The sequence below is a fragment of the Pocillopora damicornis genome, chromosome 3 (assembly GCF_964200805.1).
Source record: "Pocillopora damicornis chromosome 3, jaPocDami1.2, whole genome shotgun sequence".
Taxonomy (NCBI): domain Eukaryota; kingdom Metazoa; phylum Cnidaria; class Anthozoa; order Scleractinia; family Pocilloporidae; genus Pocillopora; species Pocillopora damicornis.
The window spans coordinates 14,250,251-14,272,549 of NC_142672.1; the positions used below are offsets into that span (position 1 = coordinate 14,250,251).

The 22,299-nt window shown below is 40.4% G+C and overlaps 5 protein-coding genes across 8 annotated transcripts in view; 2 read left to right on the plus strand and 3 right to left on the minus strand.

Moving 5' to 3' along the window:
- Positions 1–13,612, plus strand: part of LOC113678036 (uncharacterized) — a 40,447-nt gene extending 26,835 nt beyond the window's left edge. For 2 of the 4 annotated variants that reach the window (XM_089200498.1, XM_089200497.1), the window contains 14 exons: positions 5,955–6,016; positions 6,670–6,798; positions 6,881–6,974; positions 7,607–7,671; positions 7,803–7,878; positions 8,423–8,475; positions 9,065–9,190; positions 9,620–9,695; positions 9,958–10,058; positions 10,157–10,615; positions 11,752–11,865; positions 12,551–12,614; positions 12,700–12,795; positions 12,916–13,612. In XM_089200498.1, coding sequence (XP_089056624.1) covers positions 5,955–6,016; positions 6,670–6,798; positions 6,881–6,974; positions 7,607–7,671; positions 7,803–7,878; positions 8,423–8,475; positions 9,065–9,190; positions 9,620–9,695; positions 9,958–10,058; positions 10,157–10,615; positions 11,752–11,865; positions 12,551–12,614; positions 12,700–12,795; positions 12,916–13,158 — 1,758 coding nt within the window. In that variant the 3' untranslated portion in view covers positions 13,159–13,612. The remainder of the gene's footprint in view (positions 1–5,954; positions 6,017–6,669; positions 6,799–6,880; positions 6,975–7,606; positions 7,672–7,802; positions 7,879–8,422; positions 8,476–9,064; positions 9,191–9,619; positions 9,696–9,957; positions 10,059–10,156; positions 10,616–11,751; positions 11,866–12,550; positions 12,615–12,699; positions 12,796–12,915) is intronic. The other 2 variants (XM_089200500.1, XM_089200499.1) reach the window with 1 other exon arrangement.
- LOC149048363 (uncharacterized) lies at positions 31–1,097 on the plus strand. The gene is given in 3 exon segments (XM_089202305.1): positions 31–47; positions 312–334; positions 337–1,097. Coding segments are annotated over 3 exon segments (597 nt in total). The 3' UTR covers positions 894–1,097.
- On the minus strand, positions 3,040–4,732 carry LOC149048364 (adenosine receptor A2b-like). The gene has a single exon (XM_089200517.1). It carries the CDS (start codon positions 4,627–4,629, stop codon positions 3,688–3,690), a length of 942 nt encoding a protein of 313 aa, XP_089056643.1. The 5' UTR covers positions 4,630–4,732; the 3' UTR covers positions 3,040–3,687.
- Positions 13,613–14,614: 1,002 nt separating the features above from the next.
- On the minus strand, positions 14,615–15,328 carry LOC149048365 (cannabinoid receptor 1-like). The gene has a single exon (XM_089199458.1). It carries the CDS (start codon positions 15,326–15,328, stop codon positions 14,615–14,617), a length of 714 nt encoding a protein of 237 aa, XP_089055584.1.
- Positions 15,329–19,203: 3,875 nt separating this feature from the next.
- LOC149048366 (histamine H2 receptor-like) lies at positions 19,204–22,233 on the minus strand. The gene is made up of 2 exons (XM_089199459.1): positions 21,411–22,233; positions 19,204–19,534 (listed from the first exon to the last, which is right to left on the minus strand). The coding sequence occupies exons 1-2, from the start codon at positions 22,103–22,105 to the stop codon at positions 19,204–19,206; spliced, it is 1,026 nt and encodes a 341-aa protein (XP_089055585.1). The 5' UTR covers positions 22,106–22,233.
- Between the last annotated feature and the right edge of the window lie 66 nt (positions 22,234–22,299).

A 22,299-nucleotide genomic window follows, 5' to 3' on the forward strand; every position in this document is an offset into this window, starting at 1 on the left:
GATGCATGCGAACGCCAACGTTTTAACATTATGACACCAGTGAAAGTGTGAAAACCTAAGCAGAAGTTACTGTTTGCAAAGCAACCCGAAATAACTACGCCGTTGTGTCGAATTAAATTTCGACTGATGGAATTAAGTCCCATCCCATTTGACCAACTGATCTTTGAAAAAATTTGGCATGAAAATATCAATTATGCGTGTAGTATGTTTTAATATTACCTTGAGCACAAGGCTACGTATGGTGAATCATCATATAAAATTCTAATTAACGTTCAGCTGTACAAATCCGCATAACAACATGCCGGAATTAGCATACCTAAGATATTCAAAAGAACTTAGTTGCTGTGTAGTTAATCCCAACAATTATCAGCTCACTTCCTCTGTTCTGGGCAACAGATCGTGCATCAATATTCCACAAGCAGTACATTGCGTGCCTGGAGGTGTTTGGCGTCGTCATTCCGTACATCGTCATAAGCGTCGCTTATATTCTGATTTTTAAGCAAGTGCGGCACAGTTTGGCGTTGAGGAAAAAATTTGTATCTGCGATAAAACAGATCAACGAACCAAGACGCATTTCTCAAGATGCTAAAGTGGCTAAAGTCTTCTGCATCATCTCAGCGGCATTCTTATTTTCGTGGATGCCGATCATTTATATGACAACCGCAGACATTTTCTTCGGTCGTTTCGATATTGTACCGAGTGTCTTGCGCACAATTTCATACTACATAATAGCAGTTGCCTCCTTAGTTAATACCTTCGTGTATGCTTTCCTAAAACCGGATTTTAAAGTTGTTATTCGCAACATCTGTCGAAAGAGTAAACGAGAGGAAGCGATATCCATGAAACCTCTACAGCCTTGTCAGGTGAAAAAAGAGACAGCCAGTGAGAGTTAGAGTTCCTAAAGCTTTTTCCGCTTAGTAGTAGTAAGTAGACATTATAGAGACGATTATCCGCTCTGTCGCTCTTCTCCTTTGACCAAGAACTAAACCTAATGGAAAAGGTACGTGGTTACAGATAAAAGACAAGTGACACATTTTAACCAGATAGAAAAGATTTATATTCAGCATGGCTTTGACAAGACAAGAAAACTGGAAAAATTGAACTCTCCTTAACTGAGAGTTTGCATAAATATAGTGACATCCTTAATGAATGTGCGACGCAAGCGACGGCTTGTCAATCAACAGAGGCAAATAAATGGCTGTGTTCTCAGACTTTTTGATTCATCCAAATATTTGATAACTTTGAGGTCAAATATCTCTCCTTACCAGAAAGCTACAACACTAATCTAAATTCCCCTTTATAAACCATCATTTCATCTCTGAAAACCATCAAAAAAATATTTGGGCACTGCCGTATTTTTGTCTTGGATGCCTTTTAAATGTGCGACTGTGACAAACTTCTATCTGGCTCCAAGCGGTAACTTGAGGAAATAAACCTTTATTTTATAGCTCGTTATACATGATGATTGATTGAGGAAGCTAAGAAATGTGAATAACTTTCGAGATCTCTTGTAGGAATGGAAAATTTAATGTGTGTAGGCGAAATGTTGATGGGAAATTCGTATTGTTTCTTTCATCTGTCGTTTATTACTTTGGATATTTGCCAAAATCAGAAAACATGGCTTTTGTACGGCACAGAACATTCATTAGTCTATAATTTGGTTGTTTATTATCATTACCTCACAGTTCACAATAAGAAAACTGTAAGCATCCACGATGCTTATTATGAATAAGTGATCTCCTGCTCTTTGCCTGGCCTCTGGCAATTTCCCTTCCCATGCAATTGGCGTGCTACACATGCAACAGTTATTCTCTTGGAATGGGTGGGTTGGAATGGTTGGGTGGTACTTTTCGCTACATCTCTCACTTCCGAAACGTAGAGCACATGCTTTACACAATCGATATATATCGGCAGAAGTTTCGTTTCCACTAATTACCACGCCGACATTTGCGGAAATACAGCAAGAGCCGGGGAATTTATCGTTTCTAAACGGCAACAACAAAATAGACGTCGAACAGGTTAAGCTTCTGATGCAAATAAAGTACAACTTCGCTTTAAATTGAAATTAAATAGAGACACTCTTTGTGCGATGGTATAATTGACATTTCTTTTGACAGTTTAGAAGGCACAAATTGTGACCGTGATGTCTATTAAATTTCAAAGAAACACGAAAGTCGCATTACCGTCGTAATATAATTATTTTCTTTTTTAGGACAGATGTTTCCTTTTAAGGAAAGGAGAGCACTCAGTTTTAAATCCTTCCGTGGAAAAAAAATCATAATATATTTCTTGACTGGAGCGCAAAAATTAGAAAAAAAAATTTTGATGGAAAGATATTAGGTTCTCTTGAAAAATATGGTTATTTAATTTGACTGTTCTCATGATTAAGCTGCATTTTCTTCATAGATAATCAACTGCACTTCTGCAACACATCATGTGTGATTAGCGTACGCGCCACACACTCTCACACATTTTTTTAGCGTACTTAGCATACACCTTAATTTAAATTTGCTAATGCTGTCTTTGCCGAAAGGAAAGGACCGCTCTTTCACTCTATGGAAAAATCATGTATGGAACACAGGAATGAGAACTTAGTCGGTAACTCTTCTCCTTTTAACCGATATTGCATGCGACATGTACTCGCTGGCAGCAGATTCTAACGACGAGAGGTAACGGTAATTTTGGTTTTTTTTCTTTGCGAAGCTTGCCAGGCGCAAGGGTCCCTTGAGTCAGCATGAATTGTTGTCAATCAAAAACTGTCAAGTCTGGCAAGTACTCTGAAGGAAGAATCAATTAAATGAGGTTGATATCCGTTTTTAATGCGTTCGCACCTGGGTTTTGTACGTCAGTTTTGAATCTTTTGTTTCAATTCAAAGAAATAGGTATGAGTGGAACACATAAGGATAAGAATTATTTAAAAAAACATTTGAGTAAGAGCACGGCAGCGTTCGGAGATAACCAGGTGCATGTCAGTCAGATAAACAGAATTATCGAACTATTTATAATAATGGACTCATGACTGAACTCACTTGTATTATGGAAAGCTTTTATTCAGTTTATGCCATGCTGTCTCCTTAACGATTCTAAAACTTTGAAGAAAAGTGCTGATATCATAAGGAAGGAAAAAGCAGCTGGTGACGTATAGCCATTTGGAAACGTCAAAAAGAACAACGTCGAAATAAAATTCAAAGTGCTTTGTATCTCGTAAGTGAAACAGCACGTTTCAACTTTTAGTTTAACTTCAAATGTTATTTCGTGTCTTTGTTTGCTTTGGTTGGTTAGTAAACTGAATGTTGAATGTATTAAATTTTGCAACCTCCGTACTTTAGTAGTGATGTGTCATAGATGGAAAGGGGTAGTTTTATGTTTTAATATCATCTCAATCATCATCATCATCGTCGTCGTCGTCGTCGTCGTCGCATTCATTAGATGATGAATCTGACATTTCTTTGTTCCTCGCTTGTTACTAATGTTCAGCATCTTTACTCAACGACCGTCGTCGAAGTGTAGTATGTGTTCGAGATATATTGTCTTTATCTTAATTTATTTCAAACGTAAAAGGTACTTTAAAGCTTTTGGTGAATTAGCGTCCTTCTCGATGCATCAGAAGAGAATGTAAAGGAGAGAAGATTCTTCCAATGCTTGCAATGTGTTTTTTTTTGGTAGTCTCGTGCAGCATGTCATTCTTTAGTTGAGACTTGCCCTCTGTTTAAGCGCAAGCCAACGAATGGTCTTGTTCTTTGATTGTTCTGCTTTAAAAGACCTGACAGAAATCGACTGTTGTTCAACGCATCTGCTCGAACATTTCTGATATAAATTCCGAAGAGCGATCTTGAAATCAGGTTTTAGAAAAGCATACAGCAGAGGATTTGCTAGCGAACCCGCCGCCATGGTGAAGAGCGAAACCGAGGATAAGATGTCTGGGACAACTTGAATCCGTTTTACAATAAAAGCTGTTGTCATGTAAAGGATTGGCAGCCAAGAGAACAAAAAGGCCAGAGACACAATGCAGTAGATTTTGGCTACCTTGGCATCTGCGGAAATGCGTCTGCGTTCGTTGATTTGTCTTGAGACAGATTTCAAGTTTTTCCTTAACGCTAAGCTTCTGCGCACTTGTCTGAAAATTCGAATGTAGGCTGCAGTTATGAAGATGTACGGAACGACGACACCAAGCAGCTCTAAGCACGCCAAGTAGACTCTATGAGCTGTTTTTGAATGATCTGCACCCCAAATCAAAGGAACAGAGGCATATATGGCCGAAACTAGCCAAATAATCGCAATTCCTCTCTTGAAGAATTTGGGAACGAGATAAGAATATTCTAAAGGTTTCACTATAGCAATAAAACGATCGCAGGTAACTGCCGAAATGTTGATAACACCCGAAAGTAAAATCATTGCGGTGAAGTATCCTTCGACGACATAAGATGGTGTGAATAGCGTCATAGAAAAAAGCAGGCTGCCAGTCAGTAGGTCGGACACAGCAAGGGACAGAATCAACCAATTTGTGTATGTGCGAAGGGTTTTGTTGAAGCAAACCAGCGTGACAATAACAGCGTTCGAGAGAACTATAAGAACTGACAGAGCACCGAGAATGATGGTTAGATAAATACCTTCAGTTGTTTTTTCCATGCGGTTTTTTTCGCTGATATGTTGAGCGAAAGTCGGTTTACACGTGTAGTTACTTTCACTTTGAATTAGATCTAAACTAAACGGAACCTTCGTGAAGTTGTACTAATGCGTCGGATTAGGTTATTTGTTCCGCTGTAAGCGGAATGAATCTCTAACAAACCGGTATTTTCGATTTTGTCATCTATGTTTTATTCTAAATTTTCTGTCAATGTATGACATTTAAATGGATTAAAAAGTAAACATCAGTCGCGCGCGAAATCGATCAGTTTAATTCAATCGTAGTTTTCTGGTCAGTTTATGGAAAAGTGTCGAAGTGAGAAATTACAAGACGAAAACGAAAGCTCTTTAATTAATTTGATTCAATGGCAGTTTCTACAAACAGCAAATACAATTAAAAACCTGGAGGGATCCTTTTTAGGGTCTGCATCTAATTTAAACTATTGCATCGAATAAGAATAGAATTTATTTCAAAAAGGTTTTTGTTTTGTCTTACAGTTAGAAAACTTACTGGGACCGAACTCTTAGACTGGAAATATTAAATACAAATTTTCCAATTTTCGAGTGACTCATGAAGTACCAGGAGTTCTTCTGTCTCTTAATTGCAAGTTCTTCACCACGCGTAATAAATATATGTTCTTGTCTTTTTATGCGAAAACTTTGACTTTGTCTTGGAAACTGGAAAATATAAGCACTGCTTTTGTGCCTTCATGAGCGGCATTGTCACTCGCAACTTCCCCAAAGAAGTGTTCAACTTTTATTTTTTGTGACAGCAAATGTTCTTGTTTGGGGAAATTGGGAACAGAGAAAAAAGGTTGTTCTTCTGTGCCGGATGTTGAATGACTTTTCGGAAGGCGCAGTTTATATGCAGGTGATAACTGGGAGCTCTTGAAATTTGTTTTCAGTGCATGTATCCATTTTAAAGCAACGCACATCCTGTTCTGCGCATAACATCACCCAGAACTCCTTGCGAATACGCGCACATGCAAGCCGATAACAGGGTGGATTTTGATTTTTAGCTGTACGGTGGTCTTTTGTTCTGAAGGACTTAAACTGCGACCTTGAAAACAACGAATCGACGAGCGATGTGAATTTACGCCGTTTGAAAATGTGTATTCTTTTCCTAATGTATTTATGTATTACATTGTTAGATTTGCCATTTTACCCAGAGTCGCACGTGCGATATATTGCCCACTACATCAGAAAATTGTGGTAGGAAGGCTTGAGGTGTAATATGGAAGACTATGTTTTTTACAGTTGTGTTCGGAATTGTATAATTGTATACAAATATGTTCTTTAACCAATGTGTCAACTTAATTTTCTTTCAGGATCTAGTAAAGAAAGCAGAAATTGTGAAGGAAGTGCAGAGCATTGTCCTGAATAACGAGAAGTAAGTGGGTTTATTCAAACTTTGAATGATAGGCGGAATAGGTGGAAAAACAAACCATAGAAAGGGGGAAATTAAGGAAGGCAGTCGGAAGAGAGTCGGAAGGCAGTCGGAAGGCAAGGAAGAATGAGCAACGTTGGAAGGTCGCAAGGAAGAAAAGAAAGTATGACGGGAATAACTGTGAATGACCTAGGAGTAATGGGGGGGGGGATGTGGTGATGGACAAGGAAGGGGAGGGGAGGGGAGGAGTGAAGAAGAAAGGGAGAGAAAGTGAGGGAATGTAAGTATGGATTGAGGGATGGAGAAATTAAGAACAAGAGGAAGGAAGTGGGAAGTGAAGACGGAGAGTGTGGAATGAAGGGATGGATGGATGATACGAAGGAGGATAAGAATGCGAAGTAAGGTAGGAGGGGAAGGAAGCGGAGTTTGGAAAGGAGCGATGGAAGAAAAAAGGAAGTAAGGGAGAGATGAAGAAGGGAACGGGAAAGGTAATCAGGAAGGTTTTGCCAGGGAAGAATGCCGCAGTGTGTATGGAGGAGGGGAGGAAGGTATTGAACAATGGGTAGAGAGGGAGGCAAGTATGGAGTCCAGGAAGAGAAGAAGAAAGAGAAAGAGAAGGAGAGAACCTTTGAACATTCGTTTTATAATATCTTTAGATCAAAGGATGACATAAGGGATTGTGGCGGTGTTCAGGCGCTTTGTCGCCTGCTGAGTCTAAGCAGAGATCCATTGGTTCTTCAGCATATTCTAGCAAGTCTTGCATCTCTTTCATTTGATAACGCAAGGTGAGTTCTTCTTACGAACGTAGTTGGGTTCGATCGTGATTTCGATCCAATGCAATATACGAAGCATCTTTCATCTTAGTAGTATCAACTTTTTCGAGGTGCTGTTCATTTTTAGTAACTGCGACGAAGTAACAAGCCAAGGTGGACTTCAAACAATGTGCTATTTGCTAGGAAAGGTACGATCACGGGTTTGCAGCTAGTTAAATCACTTTCCCAGTTCGCTAAGATTCCAAAGTTGTTCAGTTATCTTACTCGAAGTGTTCATCACCCTCTATTGTAGTTAGTTACCAGTTAACACTCGCACAATTGCAGGAACGGTAACTTCGGTTGCAGCGGACTGAACTCAATTTTCTTCTTGTTTATGACAAAAACGTGAAAACGCCACCATCTTAAAGCTTTGTTAGGAAAAAAAGAAAGGAAAGAAAACTATCTGGCTCGGTAGAAAACTTTTATTACGCTTTACTTTAAGACGTTCCGCATCATAACGTTGACAATCCGACCAAGGCAGACTATGTAAGCGAGCAAACACAGCTCTCTTAATTAGATGGTACTATCTCGAGAATTTATTAGCTTGTGACCAAAAGGAGGTTTCTCTTTCCGGCGTCAATATATATCTTTTAGTAAATAGGTGACGAAGGAAAAGAAAGATATGATATGCGGAACGTTGTTTGATTTAAAACCAAACCCTTAGAGCTTGAATCATGGGAAATGTATGGCAGACAGTAAAGAGATTTGATTTAGTCCTGTTTGTTGTGAGATTCCAACATGTCGTTTTTCTTCGTTCTCTGTTTTAATCTTTCCTGTTTAGACGAAAGACAGCATTATCCAAGAAAGCATAGCTTGGGCTTTGAAGAACCTGGGAACCACAGAAAGGTAAATTTATTGTTTATTTTCATATATAAGAATGCTATCGGATAGTATCCGGAATTATGCAGTTTTTTTTTTTAAAGTGTTTTACTTATTTCAATTGACGTTTTGAAACTTCTCCTTCTATCCTTCGACAGAAATCAAAATGAGGCAAGAACTCGAGGAGGGCTCCAGGCTTTTTGTGAACTTTTAAGAACCACCATGGATGACAAAGTTAGTTTGCTTTCTTTTGGCTCCTCGCGAGCAGTGCTCTACTTTTGTTTGCGCTTGCGTCGTTTAAGGAGCATTCGCACGATTTGGGTGGTGTGGAGTGAAAAATGATGACCGGTCACGAAACCAGTCATATGATAGGATTTGTTTTCAATTCTGCCCGCTCACGCGCAGTGAAATAAAAACGTTACATGTATGTCGTGTTATTTTGCTTCTTAAACAGATTGGAGCGGGCAGACTGGGGATTCAAAACTCCTGACCTCCCCCCCGAACATGATGCTATGAGACTTCGATTTCAAGTTTATGTCACTCTTTGGCATTTCATGGGACAGGGCGGAAAATTTAGCGTTTTTTCCTTTACCTGTTCTGACTGTTTTGTAAGTGTTACTTTGGAAAGGAGTCATAAAAGGGATAGCAGGAATTGTTCTCCAAAACGAATTGATAAAAGAAAGAGCAAAATGGTTTGTAATATGGGTTGGGGAAAGGAATTGGAAGAGCTCGTAAATAACCTGGATTTTGAGAATACGTGCTGCCATTTTCCTGGCAGGTCTTGGAGAGAGTGACGTGGGCTATTGGATCTCTTGTAGATGACAACACCAGGTAAAAAAGTTTTCCAACCATTGATTTGAGTTGATGAATGAAAGATACCAGTCCTCATGTTATTGGTGTGTCCTTGCCTTTTTTGATAGCTCATCGCACTGAATGCCCGAACATTATTAGTAATTCATGAGCACTAAAGCGGGAAATTTTGAATGCGAACGCGCCTTGAAAGACCAAAATAAGAGAAGAAAGGACCAAAACAAGCGACCCACGAAGACCAACTTTTGGACGCTTTGCTGCTAATATTACAGATCGATAATTTTTCGCCACAGCAATTAAATGTCTCGAGAACAATAGGCATTCTGCGCGATAAATAATTTGATGGGTGGGGAGGGGGGAGAAGAGATTGCACTATCGATTGTCTTTTTATGCGTTTCTAAGAATGTTTTCCGCCATATAGGTTGTGGACATTTCAAACATCTAGGTCTTTTGAATTAATTCAAGGTAATCGTGATACAATTCAAATTTCAAATACACGCACAGCAAGATGACATGCGCAATACGCGCCTCATCTTATAGATAACTTTAATGATTGTTATTTGTTTCACAGTGATTGTCAATGATGGTGAGATATTTTGCGTTTCCACAGAAACTGTCAAGCCGTACGGGATTGTGGTGGCCTGAAAACAATGTGTGAATTGGTCTCACTGACTTACAGCGAAAATGTTCTAGAGCGCACAATGTGGGCGCTAGGAAACTTAGCTATCGACAATCAGTAAGTCGATCCTTTTTTTTTCTTGTTTTATTGCTTGATAACTCAGTCTTCATTGATTGCTGATTGTAATACAGGGTTAGATTGGTTCAAACTCCCCTTTGTAGTATGATTGGTCGTGAAACCTCGCGCCAACGTCAAGCAATCAGATGCAAAGTAAAACGAGTCGAGTGTTCGTCACCCGCGTTTTCCCGCCTTTCAGTTAGTTAGGTTGCTTTTACATTGATTCCTCATTTGCTTTTCGTGGTAGGTGTTTACCATTGTTCTCTCTGGCCATTTATGTCAATCGAAATGCGCTTAATTTTCAATCATGAATATGGAACGCAATGCTAAGGTTCAATGATGCCAAATGCTCTATTTATTTCTTATTTTTCTCAATGCCATCGTCATTGTTTATTTTTTTTATCCATTTGTTTTTGTTGTCTTATTTAGGAATCGCAATTTCATTCGACAATATGGAGGCCTTGAGAACATTTGCAAAAAGTTGCAAGAATCAACCTCACAGCAGGTGAGATCATAAATATGAGCAGAGGGACCAAACATTGAAATGAGTACTGCTATGCGGACATGTTGGCTTTGGTCAAAATTGAAAATTTTCTCAGATAAATTTGTCTGCGTATATGTCCCTTCTGTATTCTCGGAGCTCATAGTTTTCATGTAAACTTCGCCTCGGCAGTGTTTAAATTACTCTCGGCAGTTTTAAGCCAATCACGCAAAGTTAACAGCTCTCCTTCTGAACAGAAGGTCATTGTACACTTTTTTCTTACCAGATCATAAAGCAAGGTGCCCTGACGCTTAAAACTCTGGCGAGTGGTAATCAACACAATAAGGATGTTATGGTCAGACTGGGAGTGATTGGTACACTTCGAAGGTTTGTAACGCAGTGTTCTCACGGGGGGACTCAGCTTCTTCCTTGCTCCACGTTCTTGACAATGTACTTTTCAACAATTTTGTGTCTTTTCTTTTTAGTTTAATGACAAACGAGCAGCAGAGTTTAGGTATCATTCCTCGCCGTGTGTGTGGCGATCTACTGCAGCGTCTTCTTGGCTCAGCAGCTGGAAACATCCATACAACAAGCTCAACCGCTACAGCACCTGACGATAGAGCCCAAGAATGTGCGATCGCTTCTGGCATAATCGTAAAGCAAGAACCTGAGACGAGATCAGTCAATGGTCTGGTGCAGAATGGTGATATTGACAATGAAGATGACGATGACTTACCTCCTTTGGGTGGGGAGGACAGTGACGAGAAAAATGAGAGGATTCCGTCTGCGATGATCACACCAGCCCCAAATACTTCTGAGAACCTTTACCCGAGGGAAAATTTCTCTCGGCGGGAGACGCAAGGAATTGCTGCAGCTAGGTCTACTGTAAGCGTTAGAAATCACGTTGTGCCTCGTGCAGAAGAGAATTATTTAGACCCATTTAGGTGAGCTGGTTTTAAAAGTTGCAATTGTAAGAAGACTGTTTTTTGATGAGAACAAAGCTTTGGACGTCGGGATTGAAGAATCCATGTTTGGGCTGGGGTCACCAGTTACCGACTTTCTGAACCTCCTCCCCTCTTTAGTGAGCACCGCTTCCTCCTTCCTATGCCCCAGGAAAAAACTGTAACATTAAAATACCATTGACAACCAACTAAAATATCAATGCTGTAACCATGGTTATACCGCAGTAATGTTCTTCACTTGGGTTAGGAAGCGAGTCAGTTTCAAATATTTTTTACAATTTCAAGCATGTACCAGTTTCCGTTTGAGACATTTGTAAGTTTAATGAACAAATAAATACAAATTGCATGCGCTTGCATATGGGCGTGAGTAGAAACCTGGGGGAGTAATATACCCGGGAGGCTTATGAAATATATTGTGTGTTATGTTTTAGGACATTCTATATTTTGTTTTAATATTATGTTCAGCGTCAACTGTTTCGTTTTCGGTCGCAGAGGACACACAGTCTGTAAAAGGTGGCCCTGATCCTACGATCAGTTGTCACATCATGTTTGAAGAGTCCAATTTATGTGAAGAGTAACACTTCTGTTTCCTACAATCAGTTGTCACATCATGTTTGAAGAGTCCTATTTACGTGTAGAATAACACTCCTGTTTCTACCACGCTAGAAATTACTGACAAGACCTCCCTTCCTCTATTCAATGTTGCCTGTATGAAGCTAACGGTTCATGCCCGACACAACATTTTTATGAAGGGGAGGGGGAGGGGGCGGCGAATAGGTAAACTTAACAAGGGCAAAAGAGACAAAATTGAAGTAAGAGGGTCTTGAAAAGGTCAATGTGTCAGCAATTTTGTCGCCAATTGTAGGTCTAGACCATCGCAATTTTCACATCCACCCCGTGAAAATAACTTGGTATTGGCAGATAAACAAGGTAACCTGACCGATGTTGGAGTATGGGAAGCGAGGGGAAAAACTTCTGATTGTTCTAACATCTCACCCGTGGATAGGAAAACTGCACTTAACTCGCTTAAATATACATATGTAAGAATACTTTCAACAATTTGAAATTAGTATTTTCTTTCCCTTATTTAAAACCATGATGATTTATATATTTTCCAGCGTGCATCCGAAAACAGTGTGGTCACAAACGAGAGAACTGGTGCGAGTTTGTGTGAAGCTACGCGGAGTGGAGAGACAGCAGACCGAGATAACTGCGAGCAAGCTCAAGTTTAGGTAAGTTTGGCAGCATTTGAGTTTCTTCATTCAAAATCATCTTCCTCAAAGATGACTTTTCGATTAGTCCACCTTAAGCAAATAGTCACTAAAGACAAGGAACGTCTTTGAAGAGATATTTTTATTATTGAGTCAAAACTACATGTTCGCAGGTTGTGTTTTTACTGTAATCGAATCCTTGGGGGACATTCTAATGTTGTAATGTCGCGCACATATCCCAATTTACCATGCACACTTGTTGATCCCAGAAATATGCAGTACGCCTGTCATATGCGAACCTAGTAAATGACCAAGCATGCTTCGGAGTATTTTTGAACGCAAGGGTGGAGCATTCCACCGCGAATTCCGACGTTCTGAGCAGGGTTTAACGAAAGCTGATTACAGGCGATCTACCGCCGCCCAAACGACCTCTCATCGCCGTGTGTTTCAGTAGCTTACCAGAAGGTTCTCGTGTGTGGGTTTCTCCTTAGGGGGCAGCTGCCTGTTACACCATCGGCTGCCGTTTATGGAAAAGGTTCTTGAAACCCGTACGAGGTTCGACCCCCACACGAGCTGGTGACAAATGGGAAACTTTCTTTTAAGAACCAAGCTCAAAGTTTTCCTACTTCGTAACCCTGTAATAATGCATTTTGTTTGCGTGTTTGTATGTTTTTGTTGTAATATGATTAATGTTTTCTTTCACTAGTACACAGCTAAGACACGTAGTTTATGAACTGGACATGGAGCTATTAGAGGAGATTGATCCTGAGGTAGGTCTGAGGTCTTTTCGTTGACAGTCTATCTGTTTTCAATTTGCGGTGTTGTTAATTATGTTCTCTCGTTGGATGATTGCAGCAAAGTACTGTAATTGTCAAGGGCTCGGAGGTACAAATTTTACTCAAGAAAAGAAACCATGCCGTGTGGACGCGGTTGTTGAAGAGCAAAGAAAAGGTAACATATACAATGGAACATGTAGTTTGTTCTTAGTCAACATGGATTGACCCTCATAGTTTCTCTTCTTTCTTTCTGTTCGTTTATTGACTTTCTTTTTGTTTGTTTGATTTCTTTCAGTTGCCTTACGTCTCCATTGACTTTGATCGTTGGGAAGTATGGTCGTCATCGGAGGAGGACGAAACCGAAGATGATGTAAACTTCCGAGCAGCGCCGATGAACCCGGAAAATTCCCATCACACCTCAGAGGATAGTAGAGAAGGAAGGAAACTGGTATTATTGCCTGAAATGCTTGTCAGTGGTTCGGAGTCCGATACTGATGAAACCTTGCCATCTGATGTGGATTGCTTAAAATTCTATTAGCCAGAACACTGAGAAAAAATGTGTTATCGTTGAAATGTGACAGTTTTTTGACAGGTGATCAACTCTTTCAAGAAATGGATTAACCAAGAACGTCACATGACTAGTCGCTAGTATTTGTTATGTTACATGAAAGAAAGTCAAGTTAAATATTGAAATCGAAGTGAAAGTTTTCTTTATTTAGATAGCATTATTTACGGTAATTTATTACATTGTTTTTACATTTTTTAACATCGAATAAAGCTCTAATGTGATGGTAACTTTTGGTAGAGTTATTGCCTTGTTTAGAACGTCACATGACTAGTCGCTAGTATTTGTTATGTTACATGAAAGAAAGTCAAGTTAAATATTGAAATCGAAGTGAAAGTTTTCTTTATTTAGATAGCATTATTTACGGTAATTTATTACATTGTTTTTACATTTTTTAACATCGAATAAAGCTCTAATTTGATGGTAACTTTTGGTAGAGTTATTGCCTTGTTTAGAACGTCACATGAGTAGTCGCTAGTATTTGTTATGTTACATGAAAGAAAGTCAAGTTAAATATTGAAATCGAAGTGAAAGTTTTCTTTATTTAGATAGCATTATTTACGGTAATTTATTACATTGTTTTTACATTTTTTAACATCGAATAAAGCTCTAATTTGATGGTAACTTTTGGTAGAGTTATTGCCTTGTTTAGCTGTACGGTATGTTGAAGTGTCGTTAAAATTAAACTAAAATTGTTCAAACGGCTATTTAGAACAAATCAAGAAACCAAAGAGCCAATGAGAAGCTAAGGCAGATATATGTAAGCAAACTTAAGTACATGCGCAGACGAACGCGGCATTAAGGAGTCGTGCATGTTCTAATTTCAATCAATCACCCCCGGGTTCCATGCGGTGGATAAAATAGATTCTCGCGCTCTTTATAGTCGTGGTTTGTGTCATATCTCGCGAGGTGATTGTAGCAGGGGTGATAAAATGGCTGCCTTGCATTATGTCGGCAAAGTTACCGAGGAAGTGATAAACGCGATAGGAGAAATTTAATTTCTAAGAGCACAGAATCCAACAGGTTTTGTGGAACACTTTTCAAAAGTAAGAATTTTTTGCTGATTAGATTGATTATGGAAACTGGTTGTTTATCTCGATACGAGTGATCAAAACTTATGTAACATATATGCACACTGCCTTCTTTATTTACACATAGTTTTAACATAAACGAGTTTACTAAAGAATCCTGCGAAAGTTTTTGTGCAATTATACTAAGACAATCATTCACATCAGGCTCAGTGAATATGAACTCCATATCCGAAAGTTCAGCCTATAATACGCCGGGATATTTAGCGAGTTGCGTTAGAAAACGTTCGAAGAAATAACAAACGAATGTTTCAGACATTCGAAACCAATTGTTTGAGAGAGGAATGTCAAGGTTTACTTATTACTCGTCCTGCGAATCAAAACACTTAAGACTGTGACAGTTAACGAGTTTTTTGATTCCCTCCCTTATGACTGAATTTCCTTTGTAGTACAACACAAGCATTGTTGTGCTTGCGGAGAGCAGCCAGAGTACACAACTGGATGGCAATTAAAATCGCGGAGAAGCAAATAATGTATCCGCCTTCAAATGTCTCAACAGCCCTCCTAGGAAACAACTTCACCTGCCTCAGAACAATTAAAAAAGTGGACGTCGCCCACACCGCAAAAGAAGCAGTAATGGCGTACTGCATCTTCATGGCAGCTTTGTACCACCATGGTTTAATGACGGCTAAATATCTATCCACACTCATGACTCGAAGGGTTCCCACCATAGCAAAAAGGCATAAAAAGAAAGAAACCACCATGACAGGCGAGTCCCAATCACTGCGATTGAAATATGCTTCACCGACGATCAGCTCCGCGATTCTGAATCTAATGTACAACGGTGTTACTACCCCACCCCACAGAACGTCAGTCAACGTCAAGCTGCAAAGATAGAGAAACCCTGGGCGGAATCGAAGTCCACCCCTCAGAATTGTGACCAGGACCAACCCGTTTGACAGGAAACACCACAAACCTAACATGGTTGTGGCAAGGTAGCTAGAGTAATAACTAAATTGAGATTGGACAGAGGGTGGAAATTCAGAGATGAAGCACGGCCGCCCCTCTTGCAACACTTCGTACTTTGTGTCATTTGTAGTCAAGTTTGGCTCCATGTTAGCTCGCTTAATCCTAAAAAATAGAAAAGAAATAGTTCTTACATATCCATCCTAAACTGAAGTAAGTTTGACGTTTTAGATGTACCGTTGAAGCGTTGAAGCTCCCTAAACATTTTATCTTAGGTATGCATAGTCTTGAGCTTCCTACATATGTTAAGATAATTTATGGCTATCTGAGATTGGATATGAAAACCAATTTTAGTGGACACAATTTTAAACTGAATGAACCACGGGCTACTTGTTTGACTGATAGGAAATCGAGGACTAAAATACGGTAGTTCGGAAAATTATCTCATCGTTGAAAATGTTTTATTGTGCTTCTCATTGACTTGTGAAGGTAAACACAAAAGGTAAACGCAAATGGTTTTCACCGTTTTAATTGAACTGAATGAACCACGGACTACTTGTTTAACGCCAGGGACTGATAGGTAATCGAGAACTGAAATACGGTAGTTCAGAAAATTATCTCATCGTTGAAAATGTTTTATTGTGCTTCACATTGACTTGTGAAGGTAAACACAAAAGGTAAACGCAAATGGTTTTCACCGTTTTAATTTGCTTGTTTTCGTAGACAAAAATACAAGACTAATGACCATTTCCTTGGAACGTTCCGAATGGCAAAATACCGACTAATTAAGAAACAGTCAGAAGGCTCGGATCTACCTCGGGACTTCCTTGCCATATAATAATGAACGATAATTACTTGGAGTTACAGTGTGTAGAAGTCAAGCTCATGAAAATTCATTTTCAAATTAAAAATTCCTGGTAAAGTTAAATTAACAGACCTTTTCTTGCCAACTGTACGGATCAAGCATCTTGGCTGGTAAAAACAGAGACGGTATCTACTGTGTATTTTGCTGTTGATAGTAAAAGGGCTCCGTTTGTCTTTGAAATTTCACGCTCTTGGTACATGTGAATGCAGCTATCATGCTATATTGTGCCCCTAGCTAACCTTTAAATCCCGCTTTTCATTTAACTAATTTATTCTTGTTTCTCGTCAACATGTTCCCATCAATAGCTTAGCTCCATTTTCTGCATATAAACACACACCACCCACAATTCCTCCATTTGCTCTGACCTCGAAACGTCAACTTCGAAACTCTTGATGGTGGCCAATTTACGTTATCAACTCAGTTGATAATACCAAATATCCCAGTTATACTCTCCCACTGACACAGCATCACAGAAACTGACCCCCTTTAGTCATATATAATCTTATATGATATGTGATCTTTATATTGTTGTGAATTTCGCTTTGTATTTTCTTTCCAGCCGCAGTTTCTTATCCTTGCTTCAACATGGTGAGCTGTTGTTGGTATTTTCAGGCAATGCAAGCTCATGCTAGCTAAAACCAGGAACATTAGTGTGCAGCTGATATTTGCTGCTGGTGCAAAAGAGAATCGTATCATATCACTAGTGAATGGCTGTGAGATCCTGATTGCTACACCACCTTGCTTCCTTCGAATGCTCAGCAAATGTTATATATCCCTTGATCGACTCTGTCACTTGGTATCTGATGACGCGGACATAGTGGTGGAGGACTTCACATCTGAGATCAAATGCATCATGAGACACTAAGCCAACCTATTGAAATCCCAAACCTGTCGTTCAGCACCACGCCAGGCAGTTGTCATGGCTTCGTCTTGGAGTGTGGGTATAGCATCACTGGTGAGGGCATATCTTGCGAATCCTGTGGTGTTGATTCCTGAATGACTGAAGCAGCTATCTACAGGGGTGGGCAACAAATTGTAACATTTTGCTCCGAGAGCCAGAGGGATGTGGAACTTCTTGGTAAGGGTAAATTCATAGTGTTCTCGATACGATTTTAAGCACATATAAGCTTGCCTAACCGGAATTAGATAATAAATGACGAAGATATAAACAGGAAGTGAAGTCAAAACATATAGTTTACAAGCAGCTGTCTTGTGGAAAGTGGGAATGATCAAACCTTTTGTCTGTTTCTACATGTATTTAGAACCTTGGAAATATCTCGCAAGTTTTCTATTTTTTCATTTCATTTCCGTTTTTGTGTAAGGATTTAAATCTTTCGTTAACGTTTTCTTTCCCATGATAGGTTACCTGGAATCGTTTATTAGCATAAAAGTCATTTGTGTTTTCACATCTACGGCAGCGGAAGCAGAGAGCGTAGGACAAATCCTAAATGCAAACTGTTATTTTGTTCTTGTGGCACACAATTTTCTACCACCTCATGAACTTGACAATATTCAGAGACAGTGGAACACTCTGCACACTACTGATACCATGCCAGTTCTAGGTATGCCATAATGTCTTCAAAATTCTCAATGGAAAGGCCGTCCCACAGAATCTTATGTTTCCCATAAGTTCCCCTTGTGTTAGCACGAACAGTGAATTTTACAGGGATCAACCAACCAATAACATGCCACTAACCCACAGGGACAATCATAGCTTCATTTTCTTACTTTGTGAATTTGATTTTCTGAAGGAGCATGGCTTTGTCTCTGTTATTTTTGTGACTGATGGCCGAAATATGTATCACGCTCCTTCCATACGTCATCTTGTAAAGAGGTCAGGTCAGGAAGTTCCACAACTACTTGATTGAATGGCCGACCAACGTGGTTTAGGTTAGGCCTCGTGTAAATAACCGGCCCACAGTCAGTAAAAAACTGTCTGGTCATTGTGTTGTGTTTGTTAAGCCTGAAATACTCGGGCTCACGCATGGGCTTTAGAACCTCGAAGACGACTTGTTGACTGAATTCAAACAACCCCGAGTTATAAACTCAGGATCCTTTGGTCGAGAGGAAATATCTTCCCAACATCAATGTTACGACCAATGCTTTGAATGTTAGGGTAGAACTGTTGAGGGAAAAACGTGCAGCTGAAAACAAACAGGTAAGAGGTTTCTCCGCTTTAACGCTTGTCTGAAAAGTAGTAGGGAATTTATTATTTTGATACAATATTCCATCCAGAGTAGCCTACGTCGGACAGATGAGAAAACGCGACCCTCTCTCCTTGCTGCGCTCACTCGTGAGCTATCGAGTTAAAACTCGAAAAAGAAATTGCATATCTACGCACCCATGTATTATTCTTTATTACTCTGAGATTGTCATCAGTTATGCTCCTTGGGACACTTTTTTTTGCCTTATCGAAGTATTTTTCTCCATCATCAACCGATAATTATCTTCAACGTGTTGTTTTATTCATGAGGTAGGAAGCGCTTCGAATTTTATTTAGACTTGTCATTTTTTCACAACGTTTTCCAAAGACCATAGGCCACCAGCTACTTCTTCGTTCCTTACAATATCGGAAGTTCTTTTAAGATATAAAAACGTTATGCTTGGAAAGATTTTGACAACATGACACAAACTAAATGAAAACCTTTTCGAACTATTTTTCTCCATCATCAACCGATAATCATCTTTGACGTGTTGTTTTATTGATGAGATAGAAAGATAGAAAGCGCCTCGAATTTTATTTAGACTTAATTTTTTGTGCATCGTTTTTCAGAGGTCATACATCATCAGGTACGTTTTCGTTCTTCTGAGGTATATAAAACGTTATGCATTAAAATATTTTGACAACATAGCACAAACTGAATAGAAACCTTTTGATATAGGTGAGTTCAGCTATGAGTTCATTGCTATCAATGGACTGATAATTCTTCCGTCTTGGCTGACATGCACCTGATCATCTCGAAACCTTCCCGTGCTCAAGTGTTTATCATCTGTGATGAGTCGTTACTCGTTTTTATGAGATTAGTGCTAGCTGGTGTTTTGCATATACATAATCGTCCCTGGCAAGGTGTTCGTGTCTCCCTTGAATGTACCATACCTAATGTTCTTTGAAAATTTGCGAACTGCTTCCTTACCTTTATCCATCGCGCTTCTTAACTTTTAAAACGTTGAAGAAATTTGATTACAAGAAACTAAGTAGACTGTGAATCGTTCACGTCTTGGTCGAGGTATCCATGTGCCACACTCATACGACTCGCACTCGCTATCAATTGAAGGTTGTTGAGGGGGCTCTTCACGACGGTTTGTGTGTCTATCTGTTTTAACCTGGCAAATCTGTTTAGTTGTCTTGGACATCGCTTCCGTTCGATTGCTATTTCGACAGATATTTCGTGTTGCAACCCTGAAATCCGGTTTGAGGAAGCCATACACGAATGGATTTACCAATGAGGCAATGGCTATTGTATATAGTGAAATTATCGGCAAGACAGCATAAGGTGCTTTAAGCACAATATGTGGACTAATATTTTTTCGCAGCAACAATTTTTAAGTCATTTTTGTGTATAGTTTCCTTTTTAGTCTCTTTCCTTAGCATGGCATCCTCGTCTCGGAGAGGCGATGGTCAGCGCATCAGTGTTGGTGGGCTCTTGAGTGGCTCAAAAGCCCGATTCTTGAGTGGCAATCTTTGTTGCAGCTGGAACAGATGTAATTGGTGGCCTCTTGATCTGATCTTTGACGTTTCTTTCTCGTCCCCCTCTTGATAGTCGCCTCGGCCCTGGCCTTCATCTCAGCCCTGTGAGCCCCGTCCTTCACACCCCGACGCCAGGCTTTCCGGTCTGTCGCAAGGATCTCCCAGGTGTTGGGGGGGATTTCAGTGAGTTGCAGGTCACGCTTGCAAACGTCCTTGAAGCGAAGGAGTGGTCGGCCCGTGCGTCGGACGCTCTCTCGCAGTACCCCATAAAGGATTTGTCTTGGCAAGCGACCGGGGTCCATACGGTGTACATTGCCAAGCCACCGTAAGCGTCTTTGGATGAGTAGTGTAGAGATGCTAGGCATGTCGGCTCGCCCAAGGACCTCGGTGTTGGGGACTCTGTCCTGCCATTTGATCAGGAGGAGATGCCGAAGGCAGCGGAGGTGGAACCCGTTGAGCCGCTTCTCTTGTCTGGCGTATGTGGGCCATGACTCGCTACCATAGAGGAGTGTGGAAAGGACACAAGATTGGTAGACTTGCAGTTTGGTCCTCACGCTCAGCAGGTCATTGTTCCACACTCTTTTGTTGAGTTTGGCCATTACTCCCGCTGCCTTGGCAATCCTTGAGCTGATCTCGACGTCTAGTGATGCCTTGTTTGACACTGTGGACCCTAGGTAAGTAAAAGAGTCCACCACCTCCAGTTCAGTATTGTCGATTGTAATGACGGGAGGTGTCAGTGCATCTTGGGCAAGGATGTTCGTCTTCTTTAGGCTGATGGTAAGGCCGAACTCTTTGCAGGCGTGAGACAGCTTATCGACTAAGCGTTGGAGGCCTGCCTCGCTGTGAGATGCCAGGGCAGCATCATCTGCGAACAGCAGCTCGCGGATGAGTACCTCAAAGGTCTTCGTTTTGGCGCGGAGCCTGGCAATGTTGAAGAGCTTGCCGTCTGCCCTTGTCCGAATGTATACACCGTCCGAGGAATCGGCAAAGGCGTACTGGAGTAACATCGAGAAGAAAATCCCGAACAGAGTTGGTGCCAGAACACAGCCCTGTTTTACTCCACTTCTGACTGGGAAGGCGTCCGAGGTGGCTCCATCAAAGCAGACGGTGCTCTGCATGTCCTCGTGGAAGGCGGCGATGATGGCAAGGAGTTTCGGTGGGCAGCCGATCTTCTGAAGGATCTGGAAGAGCCCGCTTCGACTTACCAGGTCAAAGGCTTTTGTCAGGTCCACGAAAGCGAGGAACAATGGTTGCTGCTGCTCACGACGCTTCTCCTGTAGCTGGCGGAGGGAGAAGATCATGTCCACTGTGGACCTGGCGGCTCTGAACCCACATTGGGATTCTGGGTAAACTCGTGAAGCAAGACTCTGTAGACGACTTAGAGTGACACGCGCAAAGACTTTGCCTACAGTGCTGAGAAGCGAGATGCCGCGATAGTTATTACAATCGCTTCGGTCACCCTTGTTTTTGTAGATGGTGACTATACTTGTCCAGGCTCCTTGTGATTATCTTGTGATTATGTTATATTATATTAGTTTCTATTTTTATATTGTATTATACTAGTTTTTATATTGTAATTATTTCTGAGTGAGGGCCACAAGTTTATTAGCTATGCTATTATGTGTTACCCTCGTAAAATAAAGTCTTTATTATTATTATTATTATTATTATTACAGTGGGAACGATGTCGAACCGACCAAAAACACGGAGGGCGGTTGTCATATAAATGATCGGCATCCACGAGATTAGGAAGGCCACAGAGATGATGAAGAAAAGTTTCGCTACTTGAGCATCTGAGGAGATTTGTCTGCGTCTGTTGATCTGTTTCATTGTGCAATCCAATTTATTCCCCAATGCTAAGCCTTGCCTCACTGCCTTAAAAATCCTAATATAGGCGATTGTCATGAAGATGTACGGAGTGATCACGCCAACGAATTTTAGGCAAACAAGGTACACCAAGTGAATTGTTTTTGAACCATCCGTTCTCCAAAATAATGGCAGTAAGCAGTATATGGTTGGAAATAACCATACAGCGATTATGGTTTTTTTGAATATCTCAGGTATGCGGTAAGTGTAGTGTAGAGGCTTAGTAATGGCAACGTATCGATCGTAAGTGAGTGCGCATATGTTAGCAACACCCCAGAGCAAGATCATAGTTAACAAATAATCTACCACGATGTGTGCTAGCTCTATGACTAGCATGGGAAATAAAATGCCTCCTGTAAGTATGTCGGACACAGCAAGTGAAACAGTCAGCCAGTTTGTGTATGTTCGTGGGACTCTTTTCAAGCCAACTAAACTAACAACGAAGAGGTTCGCGGCAACAATGAGAACGGATAACACGGTAAGGGAAACTGTCATGTAGAGATCCATCTTTGATTCTGTTGAGTTTCTTTTACTTTTATATCCTCGGATATCCAAGAGAAGGCTCCTTTTACTTTTGCTGGTTTCCTCAACTTCCCTGAATTACATCGGAGCTAGTAAATGGCTCACAGGGTTAACTTTAGGTTAAGTAGAATTCTGCAGCCCAGTTGGTCAAGGAAGGAGAATCTGAAAGAAATGGCACT

Bases quoted from the DNA above. Each gene is read 5' to 3' on its own strand.
- LOC149048366 (XM_089199459.1), bottom strand. From the start codon at position 22,105: ATGGATCTCTACATGACAGTTTCCCTTACCGTGTTATCCGTTCTCATT. The intron at 19,535-21,410 runs CACTGTAATAAT...TAAAGCACCTTA, and splicing joins GGTCGGTTCGACATCGTTCC to TGCTGTCTTGCCGATAATTT.
- LOC149048364 (XM_089200517.1), bottom strand. From the start codon at position 4,629: ATGGAAAAAACAACTGAAGGTATTTATCTAACCATCATTCTCGGTGCT.
- LOC149048365 (XM_089199458.1), bottom strand. From the start codon at position 15,328: ATGGAGCCAAACTTGACTACAAATGACACAAAGTACGAAGTGTTGCAA.